Raw genomic sequence first — 25629 nt, 5'->3', positions numbered from 1 at the left:
AAAACACTGCCCTAATTTTAACACCATGTGCCCAGTGTGTGTGCAGGGCCGGCCCTAAGCATAAGCAACAGAAGCGGGACAGTCTCTAGGGGTCCTCGGTCACTTGAGGTCCTTGGTCTCTAGGGGTACTCGGCCTCTAGGGGTCCTCGGTCACTTGAGGTCCTTGGTCTCTAGGGGTACTCGGCCTCTAGGGGTCCTCGGTCACTTGAGGTACTCGGCCTCTAGGGGTCCTCTAGGGGTCCTCGGTCTCTCAGGGGTCCTCGGTCACTTGAGGTCTTATGGTGTCTAGGGGTTTAGGGGTCCTCGGTCAGCTTGAGGTCCTTGGTCTCTAGGGGTCTCTACTCGGCCTCTAGGGGTCCTCGGTCACTTGAGGTCCTTGGTCTCTAGGGGTACTCGGCCTCTAGGGGTCCTCGGTCACTTGAGGTCCTCGGTCTCTAGGGGTACTCGGCCTCTAGGGGTCCTCGGTCACTTGAGGTCCTCGGTCTCTAGGGGTACTCGGCCTCTAGGGGTCCCTCGGTCACTTGAGGTCCTCGGCCTCTAGGGGTCCTAGGGGGTACTCGGTCTCTAGGGGTCCAGCAGCGTAAAAAAAAAAAATGGTCGCTTGAGTCTTTAGCTCCTCTTATGCTGTTCAGCAGTCTTTAGGGGTCTTTAGCTGTTCAGCAGTCTTACGGTGTTCAGCAGTCTTAGGGGTCTTTAGCTGTTTAGCAGTCTTTAACTGTTCAGCAGTCTTATGGTGTTCAGATCTTACGGTGTTCAGCAGTCTCTTACGCCTCTTAGGGGTCCTGTTCAGGTCTTATTGTGTTCAGCAGTCTTATTGTGTTCAGATCTTTAGCTGTTCGCAGTCTTTAGGTGTTCAGCAGTCTTTAGGTGGTCAGTCTTATGATGTTCAGCAGTCTTATGATGTTCAGCAGTCTTATGAGATCCAGTGCACATTAATCAACGTTTCCCAGTAGCAGTGCTTTTAGCCAGTCTAGGGGTCCTTGGTCGAGTAGCAGCAGCGTAAAAAAATGGTGTTCAGCAGTCTTTGGGGTCTTATGGTGTCAGGTCTTGTGTTCAGGGGTCAATGCAAATAGTCTTAGCTGTGTAGTCTTTAGCTGTTCAGCAGTCTTATGCTGTTCAGCAGTCTTTGGCTGTTCAGCAGTCTTATGGTGTTCCAGCAGTTTAGCTGTCAGCAGTCTTAGCTATTCAGCAGTCTTTAGCAGTCTTAGGTGTTCAGCAGTCTTACGGTGTTCAGCAGTCTTACGGTGTTCAGCAGTCTTATGCTGTTCAGCAGTCTTATAGCTGTTCAGCAGTCTTTAGCTGTTCAGCAGTCTTATGGTGTTCAGCAGTCTTTAGCTGTTCAGCAGTCTTTAGCTGTTCAGCAGTCTTTAGGTGTTCAGCAGTCTTTGGTGTCAGCAGTCTTATGGTGTTCAGCAGTCTTTGCTGTTCAGCAGTCTTATGTGTTCAGCAGTCTTATGGTGTTCAGCAGTCTTTAGCTGTTCAGCAGTCTTTAGCTGTTCAGCAGTCTTATGTGTTCAGCAGTCTTATGCTGTTCAGTTTTAGCAGCAGTGTTCTCTATGGTGTTCAGCAGTCTTTAGCTGTTCAGCAGTCTTTAGCTGTTCAGCAGTCTTTAGCTGTTCAGCAGTCTTTAGCTATTCAGCAGCTTTTATGGTGTTCAGCAGTCTTATGCTGTTCAGCAGTCTTATGGTGTTCAGCTTATGGCTGTTCAGTCTTATGGTGTTCAGCAGTCTTATGCTGTTCAGCAGTCTTACGGTGTTCAGCAGTCTTTAGTCAGCAGTCTTTATGGCAGTCTTACAGTGTTCAGCAGTCTTACTGTTCAGTCTTACGTGTTCAGCAGTCTTATGGTGTTCAGCAGTCTTATGTGTTCAGCAGTCTTTAGCTGTTCAGCAGTCTTTAGCTGTTCAGCAGTCTTATGGTGTTCAGCAGTCTTTAGCTGTTCAGCAGTGTTCAGCAGTTTAGCTGTTCAGCAGTCTTATGGTGTTCAGCAGTCTTTATGCTGTTCAGCAGTCTTATGGTGTTCAGCAGTCTTTAGCTGTTCAGCAGTGGTTGCAGTCTGTATGACTCTTTTGAGGCTTATGCTGTTCAGCAGAATTATGCCAAATATTTTCAGCGTGTTCGCAGTCTTATGAGGGGTGTTCAATAGGCTTTTTGTTTCATCTTTAGCTGTTCAGCAGTCTTATGGTGTTCAGCAGTCTTTGCTGTTCAGCAGTCTTTAGCTGTTTGGTCTTACCAGCAGTCTTATGGTGTTGAAGCTGTTCCAGCAGTCAACCTTATGCTGTTCCAGTGTTCAGCAGCTTTGGCCAGCAGTCTTTAGCTGTTCAGCAGTCTTTATGTTCAGGTCTTTATGTTCAGCAGTCTTATGGTGTTCAGCAGTCTTTGCTGTTCGAGCAGTCTTACTGTTCAGCAGTCTTATGGTGTTCAGCAGTCTTATGGTGTTCAGCAGTCTTATGGTATTCAAAACAGTCTTTAGGTTCAGCAGTCTTTACTCTTATTAGCAGTCTCATTCTTTAGCTGTTCAGCAGTCTTATGGTGTTCAGCAGTCTTTAGCTGTTCAATCTTTAGCTGTTCTCTTTAATTCAGCAGTCTTATGGAGCAGTCTTATGGTGTTCAGCAGTTCCCTCTTATGGTGTTCAGCAGTCTTATATCTTATGGTGTTCAGCAGTCTTACGCTGTTCAGTAGTCTTATGGTGTTCAGCAGTCTTACGGTGTTCAGCTCTTATGCTGTTCAGCAGTCTTTAGCTGTTCAGCAGTCTTTAGCTGTTCAGCAGTCTTTGGTGTTCAGCAGTCTTTAGCTGTTCAGCAAGCTTTTCAGCAGTCTTATGGTGTTCAGCAGTCTTTTAGCTGTTCAGCAGTCTTATGGTGTTCAGCAGTCTTTAGCTGTTCAGCAGTCTTATGCTGTTCAGCAGTCTTTAGCTTTCAGCAGTCTTTAGCTGTTCAGCAGTCTTATGGTGTTCAGCAGTCTTTAGCTGTTCAGCAGTCTTATGGTGTTCAGCAGTCTTTAGCTGTTCAGCAGTGATGGGTGTTCAGCAGTCTTATGGTGCCCAGCGGTCTTTAGAAGCAGTCTGAGTGTTAGCTTTAGACTTTTTGAGGCTTTATGGTTGAGGGGGAATAGTTTTTCATTAAAACCACAATGGTTTTGAAGTTTACAGACATGAACGCTGTGGTATTGATATCAAAACAAGGAAACTAGGTCACTGAAGTCTTATGTCATTAAGCAGTCTTTAGTAACTAGTTTACAGACACTTATGGTTGGAGTCATTTTAAAATGATTGAACTAGTTTACAGACACTTAGGTTGGAGTCATTAAAACTAGTTTACAGACACTTAGGTTGGAGTCATTAAAACTAGTTTACAGACACTTAAAACTAGTTGGTTGAGTCATTAAAACTAGTTTACAGACACTTAGGTTGGAGTCATTTTCAAAACTCTTTAGTTTACAGACACTTAGGTTGGAGTCATTAAAACTAGTTTACAGACACTTAGGTTGGAGTCATTAAAACTCTTTAGTTTACAGACACTTAGGTTGGAGTCATTAAAACTAGTTTACAGACACTTAGGTTGGAGTCATTAAAACTAGTTTACAGACACTTAGGTTGGAGTCATTAAAACTAGTTTACAGACACTTAGGTTGGAGTCATTAAAACTAGTTTACATACACTTAGGTTGGACTCATTAAAACTAGTTTACAGACACTTAGGTTGAGTCATTAAAACTAGTTTACATACACTTAGGTTGGAGTCATTAAAACAGACAGTTAGTTGGAGTCATTAAAACTAGTTTACATACACTTAGGTTGGAGTCATTAAAACTAGTTTACAGACACTTAGGTTGGAGTCATTAAAACTAGTTTACAGACACTTAGGTTGGAGTCATTAAAACTAGTTTACAGACACTTAGGTTGGAGTCATTAAAACTAGTTTACAGACACTTAGGTTTTACAGACACTTAGGTTGGAGTCATTAAAACTAGTTTACAGACACTTAGGTTGGAGTCATTAAAACTAGTTTACAGACACTTAGGTTGGAGTCATTAAAACTAGTTTACAGACACTTAGGTTGGAGTCATTAAAACTAGTTTACAGACACTTAGGTTGGAGTCATTAAAACTAGTTTACAGACACTTAGGTTGGAGTCATTAAAACTAGTTTACATACACTTAGGTTGGAGTCATTAAAACTAGTTTACATACACTTAGGTTGGAGTCATTAAAACTAGTTTACATACACTTAGGTTGGAGTCATTAAAACTAGTTTACAGACACTTAGGTTGGAGTCATTAAAACTAGTTTACAGACACTTAGGTTGGAGTCATTAAAACTAGTTTACAGACACTTAGGTTGGAGTCATTAAAACTAGTTTACAGACACTTAGGTTGGAGTCATTAAAACTAGTTTACAGACACTTAGGTTGGTCATTCATTAAAACTTTTAGTTTACAGACACTTAGGTTGGAGTCATTAAAACTAGTTTACAGACACTTAGGTTGGAGTCATTAAAACTAGTTTACAGACACTTAGGTTGGAGTCATTAAAACTAGTTTACAGACACTTAGGTTGGAGTCATTAAAACTAGTTTACAGACACTTAGGTTGGAGTCATTAAAACTAGTTTACAGACACTTAGGTTGGAGTCATTAAAACTAGTTTACAGACACTTAGGTTGGAGTCATTAAAACTAGTTTACAGACACTTAGGTTGGAGTCATTAAAACTAGTTTACAGACACTTAGGTTGGAGTCATTAAAACTAGTTTACATACACTTAGGTTGGAGTCATTAAAACTAGTTTACATACACTTAGGTTGGAGTCATTAAAACTAGTTTACAGACACTTAGGTTGGAGTCATTAAAACTAGTTTACAGACACTTAGGTTGGAGTCATTAAAACTAGTTTACAGACACTTAGGTTGGAGTCATTAAAACTAGTTTACAGACACTTAGGTTGGAGTCATTAAAACTAGTTTACAGACACTTAGGTTGGAGTCATTTTAAAACTTAAAACTAGTTTACAGACACTTAGGTTGGAGTCATTAAAACTAGTTTACAGACACTTAGGTTGAGTCATTAAAACTAGTTTACAGACACTTAGGTTGGAGTCATTAAAACTAGTTTACAGACACTTAGGTTGGAGTCATTAAAACTAGTTTACAGACACTTAGGTTGGAGTCATTAAAACTAGTTTACAGACACTTAGGTTGGAGTCATTAGAACTAGTTTACAGACACTTAGGTTGGAGTCATTAAAACTAGTTTACATACACTTAGGTTGGAGTCATTAAAACTAGTTTACAGACACTTAGGTTGGAGTCATTAAAACTAGTTTACAGACACTTAGGTTGGAGTCATTAAAACTAGTTTGCATACACTTAGGTTGGAGTCATTAAAACTAGTTTACATACACTTAGGTTGGAGTCATTAAAACTAGTTTACAGACACTTAGGTTGGAGTCATTAAAACTAGTTTACAGACACTTAGGTTGGAGTCATTAAAACTAGTTTACAGACACTTAGGTTGGAGTCATTAAAACTAGTTTACAGACACTTAGGTTGGAGTCATTAAAACTTGTTTTTCAACCACTCCACAAATTTATTGTTAACAAACTATAGTTTTGGCAAGTCTGTTAGGACATTACTTTGTGCATGACACAAGTCGTTTTTCCAACAATTGTTTACAGACAGATTATTTCACTTATAATTCACTGCATCACAATTCCAGTGGGTCAGAAGTTTACATACACTAAGTTGACTGTGGCTTAAGAAGCTTCTGATAGGCTAATTGACATAATTTGAGTCAATTGGAGGTGTCCCTGTACAAACAATAGTACGCAAGTGTAAACATCATGGGACCACGCAGCCGTCATACCGCCATAGTAAAACAAGTCCTATATCGACATAACCTGAAAGGCCACTCAGCAAGGAAGAAGCCACTGCTCCAAACCGCCATAAAAAAGCCAGACTACGGTTTGCAACTGCACATGGGGACAAAGATCGTACTTTTTAGAGACATGTCCTCTGGTCTGATGAAACAAAAAGAGAACTGTTTGGTCATAATGACCATCGTTATGTTTGGAGGAAAAAGGGGAGGCTTGCATGCTGAAGAACACCATCCCAACCGTGAAGCACGGGGGGTGGCAGCATCATGTTGTGGGGGTGCTTTGCTACAGGAGGGACTGGTGCACTTCACAAAATAGATGGCATCATGAGGTAAGAAAATGAGGTGGATATATTGTAGCAACATCTCAAGACAACAGTCAGGAAGTTAAAGCTTAGTTGCAAATGGGTCTTCCAAATGGACAATGACCCCAAGCATACTTCAAAGTTGTGGCAAAATGGCTTAAGGACAACAAAGTCAAGGTATATGAGTGGCCATCACAAAGCCCTGACCTCAATCCTATAGAAAATGTGTGGGCAGAACTGAAAAGTGTGTGCGAGCAAGGAGGCCTACAAACCTGACTCGGTTACACCAGCTCTGTCAGGAGGAATGGGCCAAAATTCACCAACTTATTGTGGGAAGCTTGTGGAAGGCTACCTGAAACGTTTGACCCAAGTTAGACAATTTAAAGGCAATTCTGCCAAATACTAATTGAGCGTATGTAAACTTCTGACCCCCTGGGAATGTGATGAAAGAAATAAAAGCTGAAATAAATCATTCTCTCTACTATTATTCTGACATTTCACATTCTTAAAATAAAGTGGTGATACTAACTGACCTAAAACAGGGAACATTTACTAGGATTAAATGTCAGAAATTGTGAAAAACTGAGTTTAAATGTATTTGGCTAAGGTGTATGTAAACTTCTGACTTCAACTGTAGATTCCTTGCTTGTTCTCCAACTGATCTCATGTCCTTTCTGTGAGCTCCGTTGTTGTTGACCATTCTAATGTTAAACAGTCACAGTAAGGTACATATTGTTGCTCAGAAATTATTTGATATTGGGATAAAACGGCTACATTGGAGCTTTAAAACTGCAATATTTTCTCTGCGCCCCATTGCAAAATATTGCATAAAATTGACAATAACAATAGCATTTAGCCTGCAAGGTGTGTGGGCCCCCCAACCAAATCTGCCTTACGGACCCCAAAAGGCTAGGGCCGGCCCTGTGTGTTATAACTGGTCCACACAGCGCCTCCACATCAGAACCATGGTCCACACAGCCCCTCCACATCAGAACCATGGTCCATACAGCCCCTCCACATCAGAACCATGGTCCACACAGCCCCTCCACATCAGAACTATGGTCCACACAGCCTGTACATATCAGAACCATGGTCCACACAGCCCGTCTATATCAGAACCATGGTAGAATAAAGAGCTGTAGAGCAGAACCCTGGGAAAATAAAGAGCTGTAGAGCAGAACCCTGGGAGAATAATGAGCTGAACCCTGGGAGAATAAAGAGCTGAACCCTGGGAGAATAAAGTGCTGTAGAGCAGAACCCTGGGAGAATAAAGAGCTGAACCCTGAGAGAATAAAGAGCTGAACCCTGGGAGAATAAAGAGCTGTAGAGCTGAACCCTGGGAGAATAAAGAGCTGAACCCTGGGAGAATAAAGAGCTGAACCCTGGGAGAATAAAGAGCTGAACCCTGGGAGAATAAAGAGCTGTACCCTGGGAGAATAAAGAGCTGAACCCTGGGAGAATAAAGAGCTGTAGAGCAGAACCCTGGGAGAATAAAGAGCTGTAGAGCAGAACCCTGGGAGAATAAAGAGCTGAACCCTGGGAGAATAAAGAGCTGAACCCTGGGAGAATAAAGAGCTGTAGAGCAGAACCCTGGGAGAATAAAGAGCTGAACCCTGGGAGAATAAAGAGCTGTAGAGCAGAACCCTAAAATGCAGACCCTGTCTGACTATGTGGGCTGTTAGTCTCTGTGTCCTGATGCTGACCCTGTCTGACTATGTGGGCTGTTAGTCTCTCTATGTCCTGATGAAGACCCTGTCTGACTATGTGGGCTGTTAGTCTCTCTATGTCCTGATGCAGACCCTGTCTGACTATGTGGGCTGTTAGTCTCTATGTCCTGATACAGACCCTGTCTGACTAACCTCTATGTCCTGATGAAGACCCTGTCTGACTATGTGGGCTGTTAGTCTCTCTATGTCCTGATGCAGACCCTGTCTGACTATGTGGGCTGTTAGTCTCTCTATGTCCTGATACAGACCCTGTCTGACTATGTGGGCTGTTAGTCTCTATGTCCTGATACAGACCCTGTCTGACTATGTGGGCTGTTAGTCTCTCTATGTCCTGATACAGACCCTGTCTGACTATGTGGGCTGTTAGTCTCTCTATGTCCTGATGCAGACCCTGTCTGACTATGTGGGCTGTTAGTCTCTATGTCCTGATACAGACCCTGTCTGACTATGTGGGCTGTTAGTCTCTCTATGTCCTGATACAGACCCTGTCTGACTATGTGGGCTGTTAGTCTCTCTATGTCCTGATACAGACCCTGTCTGACTATGTGGGCTGTTAGTCTCTCTATGTCCTGATGCAGACCCTGTCTGACTATGTGGGCTGTTAGTCTCTATGTCCTGATACAGACCCTGTCTGACTATGTGGGCTGTTAGTCTCTCTATGTCCTGATGCAGACCCTGTCTGACTATGTGGCTGTTAGTCTCTCTATGTCCTAGTGTCTGACTATGTGGGCTGTTAGTCTCTATGTCCTGATACAGACCCTGTCTGACTATGTGGGCTGTTAGTCTCTCTATGTCCTGATGCAGACCCTGTCTGACTATGTGGGCTGTTAGTCTCTATGTCCTGATACAGACCCTGTCTGACTATGTGGGCTGTTAGTCTCTCTATGTCCTGATACAGACCCTGTCTGACTATGTGGGCTGTTAGTCTCTCTATGTCCTGATGCAGACCCTGTCTGACTATGTGGGCTGTTAGTCTCTATGTCCTGATACAGACCCTGTCTGACTATGTGGGCTGTTAGTCTCTCTATGTCCTGATACAGACCCTGTCTGACTATGTGGGCTGTTAGTCTCTCTGTGTCCTGATACAGACCCTGTCTGACTATGTGGGCTGTTAGTCTCTCAATGTCCTGATGCAGACCCTGTCTGACTATGTGGGCTGTTAGTCTCTGTGTCCTGATGCAGACCCTGTCTGACTATGTGGGCTGTTAGTCTCTCTGTGTCCTGATACAGACCCTGTCTGACTATGTGGGCTGTTAGTCTCTATGTCCTGATGCAGACCCTGTCTGACTATGTGGGCTGTTAGTCTCTCTATGTCCTGATACAGACCCTGTCTGAATATGTGGGCTGTTAGTCTCTCTATGTCCTGATACAGACCCTGTCTGACTATGTGGGCTGTTAGTCTCTGTGTCCTGATACAGACCCTGTCTGACTATGTGGGCTGTTAGTCTCTCTATGTCCTGATGCAGACCCTGTCTGAATATGTGGGCTAGTCTCTCTATGTCCTGATGGACCCTGTCTGACTATGTGGGCTGTTAGTCTCTCTATGTCCTGATACAGACCCTGTCTGACTATGTGGGCTGTTAGTCTCTGTGTCCTGATACAGACCCTGTCTGACTACGTGGGCTGTTATGCAGACCCTGTCTGACTATGTGGGCTGTTAGTCTCTCCATGTCCTGATGCAGACCCTGTCTGACTATGTGGGCTGTTAGTCTCTCTATGTCCTGATACAGACCCTGTCTGACTATGTGGGCTGTTAGTCTCTATGTCCTGATACAGACCCTGTCTGACTACGTGGGCTGTTAATCTCTCTATGTCCTGATGCAGACCCTGTCTGACTATGTCTCTATGTCCTGATACAGACCCTGTCTGACTATGTGGGCTGTTAGTCTCTATGTCCTGATACAGACCCTGTCTGACTATGTGGGCTGTTAGTCTCTCTATGTCCTGATACAGACCCTGTCTGACTATGTGGGCTGTTAGTCTCTCTATGTCCTGATACTGACCCTGTCTGACTATGTGGGCTGTTAGTCTCTGTGTCCTGATACAGACCCTGTCTGACTATGTGGGCTGTTAGTCTCTCTATGTCCTGATACAGACCCTGTCTGACTATGTGGGCTGTTAGTCTCTATGTCCTGATACAGACCCTGTCTGACTATGTGGGCTGTTAGTCTCTCTATGTCCTGATGAAGACCCTGTCTGACTACGTGGGCTGTTAGTCTCTCTATGTCCTGATGCAGACCCTGTCTGACTATGTGGGCTGTTAGTCTCTCTGTGTCCTGATACAGACCCTGTCTGACTATGTGGGCTGTTAGTCTCTATGTCCTGATACAGACCCTGTCTGACTATGTGGGCTGTTAGTCTCTATGTCCTGATACAGACCCTGTCTGACTATGTGGGCTGTTAGTCTCTCTATGTCCTGATACAGACCCTGTCTGACTATGTGGGCTGTTAGTCTCTATGTCCTGATACAGACCCTGTCTGACTATGTGGGCTGTTAGTCTCTCTATGTCCTGATACAGACCCTGTCTGACTATGTGGGCTGTTAGTCTCTCTATGTCCTGATACTGACCCTGTCTGACTATGTGGGCTGTTAGTCTCTGTGTCCTGATACAGACCCTGTCTGACTATGTGGGCTGTTAGTCTCTCTATGTCCTGATACTGACCTGTCTGACTATGTGGGCTGTTAGTCTCTGTGTCCTGATACAGACCCTGTCTGACTATGTGGGCTGTTAGTCTCTATGTCCTGATACAGACCCTGTCTGACTATGTGGGCTGTTAGTCTCTCTATGTCCTGATACAGACCCTGTCTGACTATGTGGGCTGTTAGTCTCTCTATGTCCTGATACAGACCCTGTCTGACTATGTGGGCTGTTAGTCTCTCTATGTCCTGATACAGACCCTGTCTGACTATGAGGGCTGTTAGTCTCTATGTCCTGATACAGACCCTGTCTGACTATGTGGGCTGTTAGTCTCTATGTCCTGATGCAGACCCTGTCTGACTATGTGGGCTGTTAGTCTCTCTATGTCCTGATACAGACCCTGTCTGACTATGTGGGCTGTTAGTCTCTCTATGTCCTGATGCAGACCCTGTCTGACTATGTGGGCTGTTAGTCTCTATGTCCTGATACAGACCCTGTCTGACTATGTGGGCTGTTAGTCTCTCTGTGTCCTGATACAGACCCTGTCTGACTATGTGGGCCTCTCTATGTCTGATACAGACCCTGTCTGACTATGTGGGCTGTTAGTCTCTCTATGTCCTGATGCAGACCCTGTCTGACTATGTGGGCTGTTAGTCTCTATGTCCTGATACAGACCCTGTCTGACTATGTGGGCTGTTAGTCTCTCTATGTCCTGATACTGACCCTGTCTGACTATGTGGGCTGTTAGTCTCTCTATGTCCTGATGCAGACCCTGTCTGACTATGTGGGCTGTTAGTCTCTCTATGTCCTGATGCAGACCCTGTCTGACTATGTGGGCTGTTAGTCTCTCTATGTCCTGATGCAGACCCTGTCTGACTATGTGGCTGTTAGTCTCTCTATGTCCTGATACAGACCTGTCTGACTATGTGGGCTGTTAGTCTCTCTATGTCCTGATGCAGACCCTGTCTGACTATGTGGGCTGTTAGTCTCTCTGTGTCCTGATACAGACCCTGTCTGACTATGTGGGCTGTTAGTCTCTCTGTGTCCTGATACAGACCCTGTCTGAATATGTGGGCTGTTAGTCTCTCTATGTCCTGATACAGACCCTGTCTGACTATGTGGGCTGTTAGTCTCTCTATGTCCTGATGCAGACCCTGTCTGACTATGTGGGCTGTTAGTCTCTCTGTGTCCTGATACAGACCCTGTCTGACTATGTGGGCTGTTAGTCTCTCTATGTCCTGATACAGACCCTGTCTGACTATGTGGGCTGTTAGTCTCTATGTCCTGATGCAGACCCTGTCTGACTATGTGGGCTGTTAGTCTCTCTGTGTCCTGATACAGACCCTGTCTGACTATGTGGGCTGTTAGTCTCTCTATGTCCTGATACAGACCCTGTCTGACTATGTGGGCTGTTAGTCTCTCTATGTCCTGATACAGACCCTGTCTGACTATGTGGGCTGTTAGTCTCTCTATGTCCTGATACAGACCCTGTCTGAATATGTGGGCTGTTAGTCTCTCTGTGTCCTGATACAGACCCTGTCTGACTATGTGGGCTGTTAGTCTCTCTATGTCCTGATACAGACCCTGTCTGACTATGAGGGCTGTTAGTCTCTCTATGTCCTGATGCAGACCCTGTCTGACTATGTGGGCTGTTAGTCTCTCTATGTCCTGATACAGACCCTGTCTGACTATGTGGGCTGTTAGTCTCTCTATGTCCTGATACTGACCCTGTCTGACTATGTGGGCTGTTAGTCTCTCTATGTCCTGATACAGACCCTGTCTGACTATGTGGGCTGTTAGTCTCTCTATGTCCTGATGCAGACCCTGTCTGACTATGTGGGCTGTTAGTCTCTCTATGTCCTGATACAGACCCTGTCTGACTATGTGGGCTGTTAGTCTCTCTATGTCCTGATGCAGACCCTGTCTGACTATGTGGGCTGTTAGTCTCTCTATGTCCTGATACAGACCCTGTCTGACTATGTGGGCTGTTAGTCTCTATGTCCTGATACAGACCCTGTCTGACTATGTGGGCTGTTAGTCTCTCTATGTCCTGATACAGACCCTGTCTGACTATGTGGGCTGTTAGTCTCTCTATGTCCTGATACAGACCCTGTCTGACTATGTGGGCTGTTAGTCTCTATGTCCTGATACAGACCCTGTCTGACTATGTGGGCTGTTAGTCTCTCTATGTCCTGATGCAGACCCTGTCTGACTATGTGGGCTGTTAGTCTCTCTATGTCCTGATACAGACCCTGTCTGACTATGTGGGCTGTTAGTCTCTCTATGTCCTGATACAGACCCTGTCTGACTATGTGGGCTGTTAGTCTCTCTATGTCCTGATGCAGACCCTGTCTGACTATGTGGGCTGTTAGTCTCTCTATGTCCTGATACAGACCCTGTCTGAATATGTGGGCTGTTAGTCTCTATGTCCTGATACAGACCCTGTCTGACTATGTGGGCTGTTAGTCTCTCTATGTCCTGATACAGACCCTGTCTGACTATGTGGGCTGTTAGTCTCTCTATGTCCTGATACAGACCCTGTCTGACTATGTGGGCTGTTAGTCTCTATGTCCTGATACTGACCCTGTCTGACTATGTGGGCTGTTAGTCTCTCTATGTCCTGATGCAGACCCTGTCTGACTATGTGGGCTGTTAGTCTCTCTATGTCCTGATACAGACCCTGTCTGACTATGTGGGCTGTTAGTCTCTCTATGTCCTGATGCAGACCCTGTCTGACTATGTGGGCTGTTAGTCTCTCTATGTCCTGATACAGACCCTGTCTGACTATGTGGGCTGTTAGTCTCTCTATGTCCTGATGCAGACCCTGTCTGACTATGTGGGCTGTTAGTCTCTCTATGTCCTGATACAGACCCTGTCTGACTATGTGGGCTGTTAGTCTCTCTATGTCCTGATACAGACCCTGTCTGACTATGTGGGCTGTTAGTCTCTATGTCCTGATGCAGACCCTGTCTGACTATGTGGGCTGTTAGTCTCTATGTCCTGATGCAGACCCTGTCTGACTATGTGGGCTGTTAGTCTCTCTATGTCCTGATACAGACCCTGTCTGACTATGAGGGCTGTTAGTCTCTATGTCCTGATACTGACCCTGTCTGACTATGTGGGGGCTGTTAGTCTCTCTATGTCCTGATACAGACCCTGTCTGACTATGAGGGCTGTTAGTCTCTATGTCCTGATACAGACCCTGTCTGACTATGAGGGCTGTTAGTCTCTATGTCCTGATGCAGACCCTGTCTGACTATGTGGGCTGTTAGTCTCTCTATGTCCTGATGCAGACCCTGTCTGACTATGTGGGCTGTTAGTCTCTCTGTGTCCTGATACAGACCCTGTCTGACTATGTGGGCTGTTAGTCTCTATGTCCTGATGCAGACCCTGTCTGACTATGTGGGCTGTTAGTCTCTATGTCCTGATGCAGACCCTGTCTGACTATGAGGGCTGTTAGTCTCTATGTCCTGATACAGACCCTGTCTGACTATGAGGGCTGTTAGTCTCTATGTCTGATGTGACTATGTGGGCTGTTAGTCTCTCTGTGTCCTGATACAGACCCTGTCTGACTATGTGGGCTGTTAGTCTCTATGTCCTGATGCAGACCCTGTCTGACTATGTGGGCTGTTAGTCTCTATGTCCTGATGCAGACCCTGTCTGACTATGAGGGCTGTTAGTCTCTCTATGTCCTGATACAGACCCTGTCTGACTATGAGGGCTGTTAGTCTCTATGTCCTGATACTGACCCTGTCTGACTATGAGGGCTGTTAGTCTCTATGTCCTGATACAGACCCTGTCTGACTATGAGGGCTGTTAGTCTCTATGTCCTGATACAGACCCTGTCTGACTATGAGGGCTGTTAGTCTCTCTGTGTCCTGATACAGACCCTGTCTGACTATGTGGGCTGTTAGTCTCTCTGTGTCCTGATACAGACCCTGTCTGACTATGTGGGCTGTTAGTCTCTATGTCCTGATGCAGACCCTGTCTGACTATGTGGGCTGTTAGTCTCTATGTCCTGATGCAGACCCTGTCTGACTATGAGGGCTGTTAGTCTCTCTATGTCCTGATACAGACCCTGTCTGACTATGAGGGCTGTTAGTCTCTATGTCCTGATACTGACCCTGTCTGACTATGAGGGCTGTTAGTCTCTATGTCCTGATACAGACCCTGTCTGACTATGAGGGCTGTTAGTCTCTATGTCCTGATACAGACCCTGTCTGACTATGAGGGCTGTTAGTCTCTATGTCCTGATGCAGACCCTGTCTGACTATGTGGGCTGTTAGTCTCTCTATGTCCTGATGCAGACCCTGTCTGACTATGTGGGCTGTTAGTCTCTCTATGTCCTGATACAGACCCTGTCTGACTATGTGGGCTGTTAGTCTCTCTATGTCCTGATACAGACCCTGTCTGACTATGTGGGCTGTTAGTCTCTCTATGTCCTGATACAGACCCTGTCTGACTATGTGGGCTGTTAGTCTCTCTATGTCCTGATACAGACCCTGTCTGACTATGTGCTGTTAGTCTCTCTATGTCCTGATACAGACCCTGTCTGACTATGTCAGTCAACCCATGTTGTTGCTGATTATTGACAGTTTGTGTTTGTTCTACATTTCAGATCAACACCAATGGGTTCGTTGCCATGGCAGAGCCCAGTGCTGAGTCCACATACCTTGGTAAGATGCCCGCCGGGTTCGGCATGATCGCGGCCCTGCACGGTGACCTGGATACTGGTGACGGCGTGGGTAAGGTGTACTACCGTCAGGATGCCAGCCCAGCCACCCTGCGGCAGGCTGCAGAGCAGATTAACAGGGCTTTTCCAGAGGACGATGAGGTGAGAGAGAGAGAGAGATGGAACATTTGTTTTACTTTAACCAAGACATTGTACAACTGGCAATAAGCTGAATTGCGAGTACAATTTACATTGTAAAAATATTTCACTAAAACGCTAAACAAAATGCATACTGTTAGTCTAAGCACTGAATGAATTAAAGTAGCTGTTACTTGTGTTTACTAGGTGGAGCCGGAACACGCGGTGGTCGTCACCTGGGTCGATGTGGCTTCCAGGCAACACCATGACCACAGCAGAGGAGACGGACTGGAGAAACAGGTGAGATCAGAATTACCAGTCAATCAATCAATCAATCAAGTTAATGTATTAATGTGGAAAGAGAGGTTACAAAATGCTTTAGAGTAGCCCGACCTGGACCCCAAAGAGCAGGCAGAAGCAGTGAGTGACATTCTTGTGTCTGAATCTTAACAATGTAACCGTGTTGTAACTCTCTCTTGTAACCTCTCTTTCAACAGAGGAATAGCTTCCAGCTGGTGATAGCATCAGCTGAGACGACCTCCTATGCCATCCTGCTCTACCCCAGGAAGGGGATGCAGTTTGCCTCCACAGCTGTAGGAGGCAGTAGTCAGGCCATGCAGGCGGGCTTCAGTAAAGGGCTGGTCAAGTACCTGGTGTTCAGCACCCGACAGGGACCGTACTACCGCATCACCACCGAGAGGGAGACCTCTGTCAGGGCGCTAGCAGAGTAAGTACTGGTCTTTTTATTTCAAAAATAACAGGGCAGACATATTGAGACCTACAGTGGCTTTCAAAAGTAATCACCCCTCTTGGCATTTTTCCTATTTTGTTGCCTTACAACCTGGAATTAAAATGGATTTTTTGGGGGTTGTATCATTGATTTACACAACATGCCTACCACTTTGAAGATGCAAATATTTTTCATTGTGAAACAAATAAGACAAAAAAACCCAGAAAACTTAAGTGTACATAACTATCCCCCCCCACCAATGTCAAGACTTTGTAGAGCCACCTTTTGTAGCAATTACAGCTGCAAGTCTCTTGGGGTAATATCTCTATAAGCTTGGCACATCTAACCACTGGGATTTCTGCCCATTCTTCAAGTCAAAACTGATCCAGCTCTTTCAAGTTGGATGGGTTCCACTGGTGTACAGAAATGTTAAGTCATACCACAGATTCTCAATTGGATTGAGGTCTGACTAGGCCATTCCAAGACATTTAAATGTTTACCCTTAAAGCACTCAAGTGTTGCTTTAGCAGTATGCTTAGGGTCATTGTCCTGCTGGAAGGTGAACCTCCGTCCCAGTCTCAAATCTCTGGAAGACAAACAGGTTTCCCTCAAGAATTTCCCTGTACTTAGTGCCATCCAAAATTCCTCCAATTCTGACCAGTTTCCCAGTCCCTGCCAATGAAAACATCCCCACAGCATGATGCTGCCACCACAATGCTTCACTGTGGGATGGTATTCCCGGGGTGATGAGAGGTGTTGGTTTTGCACCAGACATAGCGTTTTCCTTGACGGACAAAAAGCTACATTTTAGTCTCATCTGACCAGAGTACCTTGTTCTATATATTTGGGGAGTCTCCCACATGCCTTTTGGTGAACACCAAACATGTTTACTTATTTTTCTCTGGCCACTCTTCCATAAAGCCCAGCTCTGTGGAGTGTACGGCTTAAAGTGGTCCTACGGACAGATACTCCAATCTCCGCTGTGGAGCTTTGCAGCTCCTTCAGGGTTATCATTGGTCTCTTTGTTGCCTCTCTGATTAATGCCCTCCTTGCCTGGGCCGTAGGTTTTGGTGGGCGGCCCTCTCTTGGCAGGTTTGTTGTGGTGCCATATTCTTTCCATTTTCTTTATAATGGATGTAATGGTGCTTTGTGGGATGTTCAAAGTTTCTGATGGTTGTTTATAACCCAACCCTGATCTGTACGTCTCCACAACTTTGTCCCTGACCTGTTTGGAGAGCTCCTTGGTCTTCATGGTGCCGCTTGCTTGGTGGTGCCCCTTGCTTAGTGGTGTTGCAGACTCTGGGGCCTTTCAGAACAGGTGTATATATACTGAGATCGTGTGACAGATCATGTGACACTTAGAATGCACACAGGCAGACTTTATTTAACTAATTATGTGACTTCTGAAGGTAATTGGTTGCACCAGATCTTATTTAGGGGCTTCATAGCAAAGGGGGTGAATACATACAGTTAAAGTCGGAAGTTTACATACACCTCAGCCAAATATATTTAAACTCAGTTGTTCACAATTCCTGACATTTAATCCTAGGAAAAATTCCCTGTCTTAGGTCAGTTAAGATCACCACTTTATTTTAAGAATTTGAAAGAATCATTATAGATAGAATTGTTTATTTCAGCTTCTATTTCTTTCATCACAATTCCAAGTGGGTCAGAAGTTTACATACACTGAATTAGTATTTGGTAGCATTGCCTTTTAAATTGTTTAACTTGGGTCAAACGTTTTGGGTAGCCTTCCACAAGCTTCCCACAATAAGTTGGGTGAATTTTGGCCCATTCCTCCTGACAGAGCTGGTGTAACTGAGTCAGGTTTGTAACTGCACACACCTTTTCAGTTCTGCCCACACATTTTCTATAGGATTGAGGTCAGGGCTTTGTGATGGCCACTCAATACCTTGACTTTGTTGTTGTCCTTAAGCCATTTCGCTACAACTTTGAAAGTATGCTTGGGGTCATTGTTCATTTGGAAAACCCATTTGCAACCAAGCTTTGTTGCTTCAATATATCCACATACTTTTCCTCCCTCATGATGCCATCTATTTTGTGAAGTGCACCAGTCCCTCCTGCAGCAAAGCACTCCCACAACATGATGCTGCCACCTCCGTGCTTCACGGTTGGGATGGTGTTCTTCAGCTTGCAATCCTCCCCTTTTTCCTCCAAACGGTCATTATGGCCAAATAGTTATATTTTTGTTTCATCAGACCAGAGGACATTTCTCCAAAAGTATGATCTTTGTCCCCATGTGCAGTTACAAATTCTGTCTTTTTATGGCGGTTTTTCGAGCAGTGGCTTCTTCCTTGCTGAGTGGCCTTTCAGGTTATGTCGATATAGGACTCGTTTAACTGTGGATATAGATACTTTTGTACCTGTTTCCTCCAGCATCTTCACGAGGTCCTTTGCTGTTGTTCTGGGATTGATTTGCACTTTTCGCACCAACGTACGTTCATCTCTAGGAGACAGAACCTGTTTCCCACCTGAGTGGTGTAACAGCTGTGTGGTCCCATGGTGTTTATACTTGCATACTATTGTTTCTACAGATGAACGTGGTACCTTCAGGCGTTTGAAAGTTTCTCCCAGGATGAACCAGACTTGTGGAGGTCTATAATTTTTTTCTGAGGTCTTGGCCAATTTCTTTTGATTTTCCCATGATGTCAAGCAAAGAGTCACTGAGGTTGAAGGTAGACCTTGAAATACTCCCACATGTACTGCTCCAATCGACTCAAATTGTGTCAATTAGCCTATCAGAAGCTTCTAAAGCATGACACCCTTTTCTGGAATTTTTTCCAAGCTGTTTAAAGGCACAGTCAACTTAGTGTATGTAAACTTCTGACCCACTGGAATTGTGATACAGTGAATTATAAATGAAATAATCTGTCTGTAAACAATTGTTGGAAAAACTACTTGTGTCATGCACAAATTAGATGTCCTAACTGACTTGCCAGCGCGCACCAGTTTGTGTCAAGAACTGCAACGCTGCTGGGTTTTTCACAGTTTCCCGTGTGTATCAGAATGGTCCACCACCCAAAGGACATCAGCCAACTGGATACGACTGTCTGAAATATTGGAGTCAACATGAGCCAGCATGCCCCAACGAATAGAGGCTGCGTGTGCAACTCAATATTAGGAAGGGGTCCTTAAGGTTTTATACACTCAGCATATACAGTATATATATATATATATATATATATATATATATATATATATATATATATATTATATATATATATATACACACATTAAAATACAAAAACACAGTCATGGTAAGTACAAATAAAACATCACATATCACCCAGAAAACATTCCTCCACAAATAGTCAATACTTTAAATCGGCAGAACATCAAGATGAAATGTATTTATCATTTTGTTCCAGCAATACGGTGCTTTAAAACTAAAAGCAGATTTGCCGGGTGGAGACCTAGGACCCCCAGAGTTAACCAATCCTGTGAACAGGTTAGGAACCCCAAGAGTTAACCAATCCTGTGAGCGGGTTAGGAACCCCAGAGTTAACCAATCCTGTCAATGGGTTAGGAACCCCAAGAGTTAACCAATCCTGTGAACAGGTTAGGAACCCCAAGAGTTAACCAATCCTGTGAACAGGTTAGGAACCCCAAGAGTTAACCAATCCTGTGAACAGGTTAGGAACCCCAGAGTTAACCAATCCTGTGAACAGGTTAGGAACCCCAAGAGTTAACCAATCCTGTGAACAGGTTAGGAACCCCAAGAGTTAACCAATCCTGTGAACAGGGTAGGAACCCCCAAGAGTTAACCAATCCTGTGAACAGGTTAGGAACCCCAAGAGTTAACCAATCCTGTGAACAGGTTAGGAACCCCAAGAGTTAACCAATCCTGTGAACAGGTTAGGCAACTCAGGTGTCTATACCTCAACAGCAAAGTTAGATAAGACGGAAGCTTATGAAGTTGGGCCTTGTAAACAGAAAGGAAGCAATGTAGGGGTCTTTAGAGAAGTCAGCCAACTCTTTGATACAGTATGCAGTGATGAGTACAAAAACGGCTGTAACAAAACAAAGAGCATTATGGTAGATGGCATCCAAAGGTTTGAGAGTTTTCATAATCAACAACAGATTAAAAGGTTGACTGAATAATCTGCTTCCTACTGATTAGAAAGTCACCATCTGTTTCTGTAGAAAAAAGCCAACTTTAAATCGTAGCTTCTTAACAAGATCATCTATATGTTTTATAAACATCAACATCAAATCCATATCAATCCAAATGCCTGAGTATTTATATGCAGGAACACGTTCGATCTAATAAGTGAACATGTAGTTCATCTGAAACATTCTAACGAGAGTCTAAAAACAACATGTATTTAGTTTTGCCATTATTTAGCACAAGTTTTAAATCAGCAAGGGATTCCTGCGTAGCTAAATATTTTGACACAACCTGATCAACAGTCAGGGCAATAGCATACATCGTAGTATCATCTGCATATACTAGACAAATATTTAAAAAGATTGGACCAATAGTGTCTATGTAAATAGTGAAGAGAACAGGTCCCAACATCGACCCCTGTGGTACACCTTTATGTACTTCTCGACATTCAGACTTAACCCCATTAATCACAATGGCCTGAGTTCCGTCACTGAGATGAATCATGAAACATGCATCAGAGCTCAGGCCCATCGAGGACAACTTATTCAATAAAATAGCATTATCAACAGTATCAAAAGCTTTTGACAGGTCCACAAACAAAGCAGCACATTTCATTTTAGTGCCTAAAGCATTGACAAGATCATTAACTACTGGAGTGTTTACTGTAGTAGTGATATGTCCAGGACTAAACCTGATTGGATGTCCAGGTCTAAACCTGATTGGATGTCCAGGCCTAAACCCTGATTGCATGTCCAGGCCTAAACCCTGATTGGATGTCCAGGCCTAAACCCCGATTGGATGTCAGGCCTAAACCCTGATTGGATATCCAGGACTAAACCCTGATTGGATGTCCAGGTCTAAACCCTGATTGGATGTCCAGGCCTAAATCCTGATTGGATATCCCAGGACTAAACCCTGATTGGATGTCAGGCCTAAACCCTGATTGGATGTCCAGGTCTAAACCCTGATTGGATATCCAGTACTAAACCCTGATTGGTTTACATTCAAAATACATTTCTCAGATAAAAAAGAGCAAAGTTGTACATTTACCAATGATTCTAGTCTTACCTAGACCAGGAAGCCTTGAAATGGGGGCGATAATGATTACGATCACTACTATCCCCCTTATGGAGAGGCAGCACAAGAGATGGCTTCCATACAATGTTAAATACAAATGGTGGGTTATTGAGCCAACAACTTAGCACAAGGCTCTTGCAGAGTATGTTGTGATGCCTTGTCACTGAAGAAACTAGGTATACTGGTCCTAGATCTGTTTGTGCTGTCTTTCCAACTCTTGTGGTCCAACCGGGGAACAGTGGGTTAACTGCCTTGTTCAGGGGCAGAACAACAGAGTTTTACCTGGTCAGCTCAGGGATTCAATCTTGCAACTTTCTGGTTACTAATGCAACACTCTAACAACTAGGCTACCTGCTGCCCCACTTTGTTCCACCAATGTCTGTGAGGGAGGTCATGTTTGGTTTCCCACAGAACTACAGAATAATACTGCAGGATAAGGCCATTCCTTTTGGCAGTTCCTCTCGTGATCACTCCTCCTGCTTTATCCAGGAGACCAACTCAGGTAAGCGAGGTGTGTGGGTGTACGAGATTAGGACTTCCCCTTACTTCACCAGCGTGGCCCCAGGAGAGGTGACAGACCTGCCCCCAGAGTCAAGGGTCTCAGAGGAGGCTACCTCAAAGAGGTATCCTGGAGGAGGACAACAAGTGACGTATCCTCCCTACGAACCGGAGGAGGAGGTGTATCGCAAGGAGCAGCCTCACCAGGGACCTCACCACGGGGGCCAGTTCACAGTCCACACGGTCCAGTACCAGCCTCAGGTGGTGGTAGTAGATGATGGAGACATCAATGTGGATGGTAGGTTCACATTGTATGGTAGCAAGGGAAAAATAACTTTACTTTGAATTCTAGAAATGTATTTTAAATTCTAGAACTGTGTTTTAAATTCTGAAACTTTTAAAATGTAGAACGTCTTTATTCTAGATTATAATTATTTTTGAATTCTAAAACTTTGTTTGAAATGCAAGAACACTGCAACCAGGTCCTTTTAATGTTTGATGTGCTAACCTTACCATGACCCGACCAGGTCCTTCTGATGTTTGATGTGCTAACCTTACTGTCGTCTTCTCGTTTTACAGTGTTCTCCTACAACTCTGAGACATGTGCCAACAACAGAAATAAGTGTTCCACCTTCGCCGACTGTAAAGATTACGCCAGCGGTTACTGTTGTCACTGCCGGCCCGGCTACTACGGCAACGGAATACAGTGTGTGTCGGAGGGTAAGTCCCCAATTTTCATAACTCCATAGCTACTTATTTTTCTACTTTTCGAACCAAAACAAAATGTATCACTCAGCAAATGATCAAGTTGAATATCTATCAGGTGTGGCAACGATCATGATTGTGGCAACTCATTGCTAGCTTGTCAATTAAATGTTAACTAGCCAGTCATTTCAGATAACGTTAGCTAGCTACAAAAATGACAAAGTCGACCTCGGTCTATCAGAAAACCGCGTACACAGAGCGACTCTTCCCAGATATGTTGCTGTTTTGTCTAGGGGAAGCCACAGTGGATACGTAACATCTGTGACAATAGACAGTAATCTTCTTCTTCTTCGTTTTATCAGGTAAGCCCCAGAGGATGAACGGCAAGGTGAATGGCAGGGTGTACGTGGGCAACTCTCCGTCTCCCGTCGAGTTCAACAGCAACGACCTGCACTCGTACGTGGTAGCCAATGACGGGCGAGCATACGTGGCCATCAGCACCATCCCTGCCAGGCTAGGCCCCTCCCTCCAGCCCTGTCAGCCCTGGGAGCAGTCATCGGATGGGCCTTCGCCCTGGAGCAGCCTGGATACAGAACGGATTCAGCATCATCGGTGAACCACGTCTACCTTGGCGAATTGTCCTATAATGTTGTGCTCTTGATTAATAAGGTTTTCAAACCTCTCCTCGAGGGATCCCCAGACATTTCACATTTAACAACGTTGTTGTAACGAACTCACCTGATTCACCAAGGGCTTCATGATTAGTTGACAAGCTGAAGGTCAGACTGTACATTACAATAAGAACTTCCTGGCCTTTTACACAGTGTTCTTACTTGTCATTGTATTTCATATACAGGAAGTCTGGGGTTTCTAGTCTTGATGTGATTCACAGCTGCTGGGTTATGCTGCAGCTGCAATACCACTTAGTCAGGCCAGACACACACACACACACACACACACACACACACACACACACACACACACACACACACACACACACACACACACACACACACACACACACACAGGAAACGGCCAGCTGTCTTCTAGATATCTCCCACCACATTCTCCTCACATTACCTCAGAGCAGAGAGTGTTAGAGACGGAGGACAAGATGACCAATGTTTAGTCCAGGCCAGGCATGTTTGCCTTAACCCTGACCTCTCGCTGTGTGTGTGTGTGTTTGTGTGTGCGTGCGTGTGTCAGAACCAGGACTCTCTGGAAAACGGTGGCAATTGTTGCTGTTACTGAGTGGACTATGCTGGCAATGTAAATCAATGAAATAAAAATGTCTCCTCTCCAGGTGGTGAGTTTACGTGTCAGGCTGAGGTGACCTTCCTACCAGCCCAGGAGAAGCTGACCATCAAACAGGTGTTCAGTGGGATAGATGAGCATGATCACCTGGTGGTCAGTACCACTCTGGAGGGACGTGTCCCCGAAATCCTCAGAGGATCCACTGTCCAGATAGAACCCTACTCTGAGATCTACCAGTACAGCTCAAACCGTAAGTTATTTAACCTCTAACCCCTAACCCATAACCCTAACCCCTCCCAGTACAGCTCCAACCGTAAGTTCTTTAACCTCTAACCTCTAACCCCTAACCTCTAACCCCTCCCAGTACAGCTCCAACCGTAAGTTCTTTAACCTCTAACCCATAACCTCTAACCCTAACCCCTCCCAATACAGCTCCAAAAAAGGATTATAAACAGGATTCTAAAGGATTCTAACAGGCTCTAAACATAGAAGTAGATATCTATTCATAGGTTTCACCTCCGTCACTCGGTCCCGTCTGCCATTGTTATGCACGTTCTCAAGCCGTCCTCTTCCGGCGGTGCCATAGTGGTGCCCTACAGTGGTGATGAACTCAGTCATTCTGGACAGAGGCTAACTACTGTTTAGTCTAAATTACACTATAGTGCCTGGAAATACCAGTATATTGATAAAGTAATCAAATATTTAATAGGAAACTACTTTGCCAGCCGTATCATATTGTAAAATAGACTTTAGACAGATGGCAATGTTGTCATTAGCTAGCAAAGTTCGTAAAAAATGACTAGCAATGATAACGTCAGCTAGTTTAAAATCAGAGGGCCTCCCCTTAATTTTAGCTAGCTAGCTAACGTTATACTGCATCTACATTTACATTTACATTTAAGTGATTTAGCAGACGCTCTTATCCAGAGCGACTTACAAATTGGTGCCTTATGACCTTATGACATTGGATGACATCACAGTGGATCTAACAGCATCTAAAGTCTGGTGACATCACCTTAATCTTAGCTAGCTAGCTAACATTATACTGCATCTAAAGTCAATCTGGTGACATCACACCTTAATCTTAGCTAGCTAGCTAACATTATACTGCATCTAAAGTCAATCTGGTGACATCACCTTAATCTTAGCTAGCTAGCTAACATTATACTGCATCTAAAGTCAATCTGGTGACATCACACCTTAATCTTAGCTAGCTAGCTAACATTATACTGCATCTAAAGTCAATCTGGTGACATCACCTTAATCTTAGCTAGCTAGCTAACATTATACTGCATCTAAAGTCAATCTGGTGACATCACCTTAATCTTAGCTAGCTAGCTAACATTATACTGCATCTAAAGTCAATCTGGTGACATCACCTTAATCTTAGCTAGCTAGCTAACGTTATACTGCATCTAAAGTCAATCTGGTGACATCACCTTAATCTTAGCTAGCTAGCTAACATTATACTGCATCTAAAGTCAATCTGGTGACATCACCTTAATCTTAGCTAGCTAGCTAACATTATACTGCATCTAAAGTCAATCTGGTGACATCACCTTAATTTTAGCTAGCTAGCTAACATTATACTGCATCTAAAGTCAATCTGGTGACATCACCTTAATCTTAGCTAGCTAGCTAACGTTATACTGCATCTAAAGTCAATCTGGTGACATCACCTTAATCTTAGCTAGCTAGCTAACATTATAATCTGCATCTAAAGTCAATCTGGTGACATCACCTTAATCTTAGCTAGCTAGCTAACGTTATACTGCATCTAAAGTCAATCTGGTGACATCACCTTAATCTTAGCTAGCTAGCTAACATTATACTGCATCTAAAGTCAATCTGGTGACATCACCTTAATCTTAGCTAGCTAGCTAACATTATAC

At 44.3% G+C, this 25629-nt stretch overlaps 1 protein-coding gene and 1 long non-coding RNA gene across 3 annotated transcripts in view; both read left to right on the top strand.

Annotated features, from left to right (window-relative positions):
• Window positions 1-25629, top strand: part of LOC118379207 (nidogen-1-like) — a 167622-nt gene that overhangs the window by 6316 nt on the left and 135677 nt on the right. The window contains 8 exon segments of the mRNA XM_052497069.1: window positions 15153-15368; window positions 15552-15644; window positions 15842-16075; window positions 21773-22076; window positions 22358-22498; window positions 22846-23095; window positions 23569-23606; window positions 23787-23987. Of these exon segments, the coding sequence (XP_052353029.1) occupies window positions 15153-15368; window positions 15552-15644; window positions 15842-16075; window positions 21773-22076; window positions 22358-22498; window positions 22846-23095; window positions 23569-23606; window positions 23787-23987 (1477 nt within the window).
• Window positions 4015-5690, top strand: LOC127915938 (uncharacterized). 2 transcript variants are annotated; one of them, XR_008093006.1, is made up of 3 exons: window positions 4015-4264; window positions 4725-4794; window positions 5363-5690. It is a non-coding gene; the product is annotated as an uncharacterized LOC127915938 (long non-coding RNA). The 2 variants fall into 2 exon arrangements; XR_008093007.1 differs by lacking the exon at window positions 5363-5690 and adding an exon at window positions 5223-5332.

This window comes from Oncorhynchus keta, chromosome 3, assembly GCF_023373465.1.
Source record: "Oncorhynchus keta strain PuntledgeMale-10-30-2019 chromosome 3, Oket_V2, whole genome shotgun sequence".
In the NCBI taxonomy this organism is placed as follows: domain Eukaryota; kingdom Metazoa; phylum Chordata; class Actinopteri; order Salmoniformes; family Salmonidae; genus Oncorhynchus; species Oncorhynchus keta.
The sequence above is the reverse complement of the archived record's forward strand: the minus strand, read 5'-3'. Positions and strand labels throughout refer to the sequence as shown.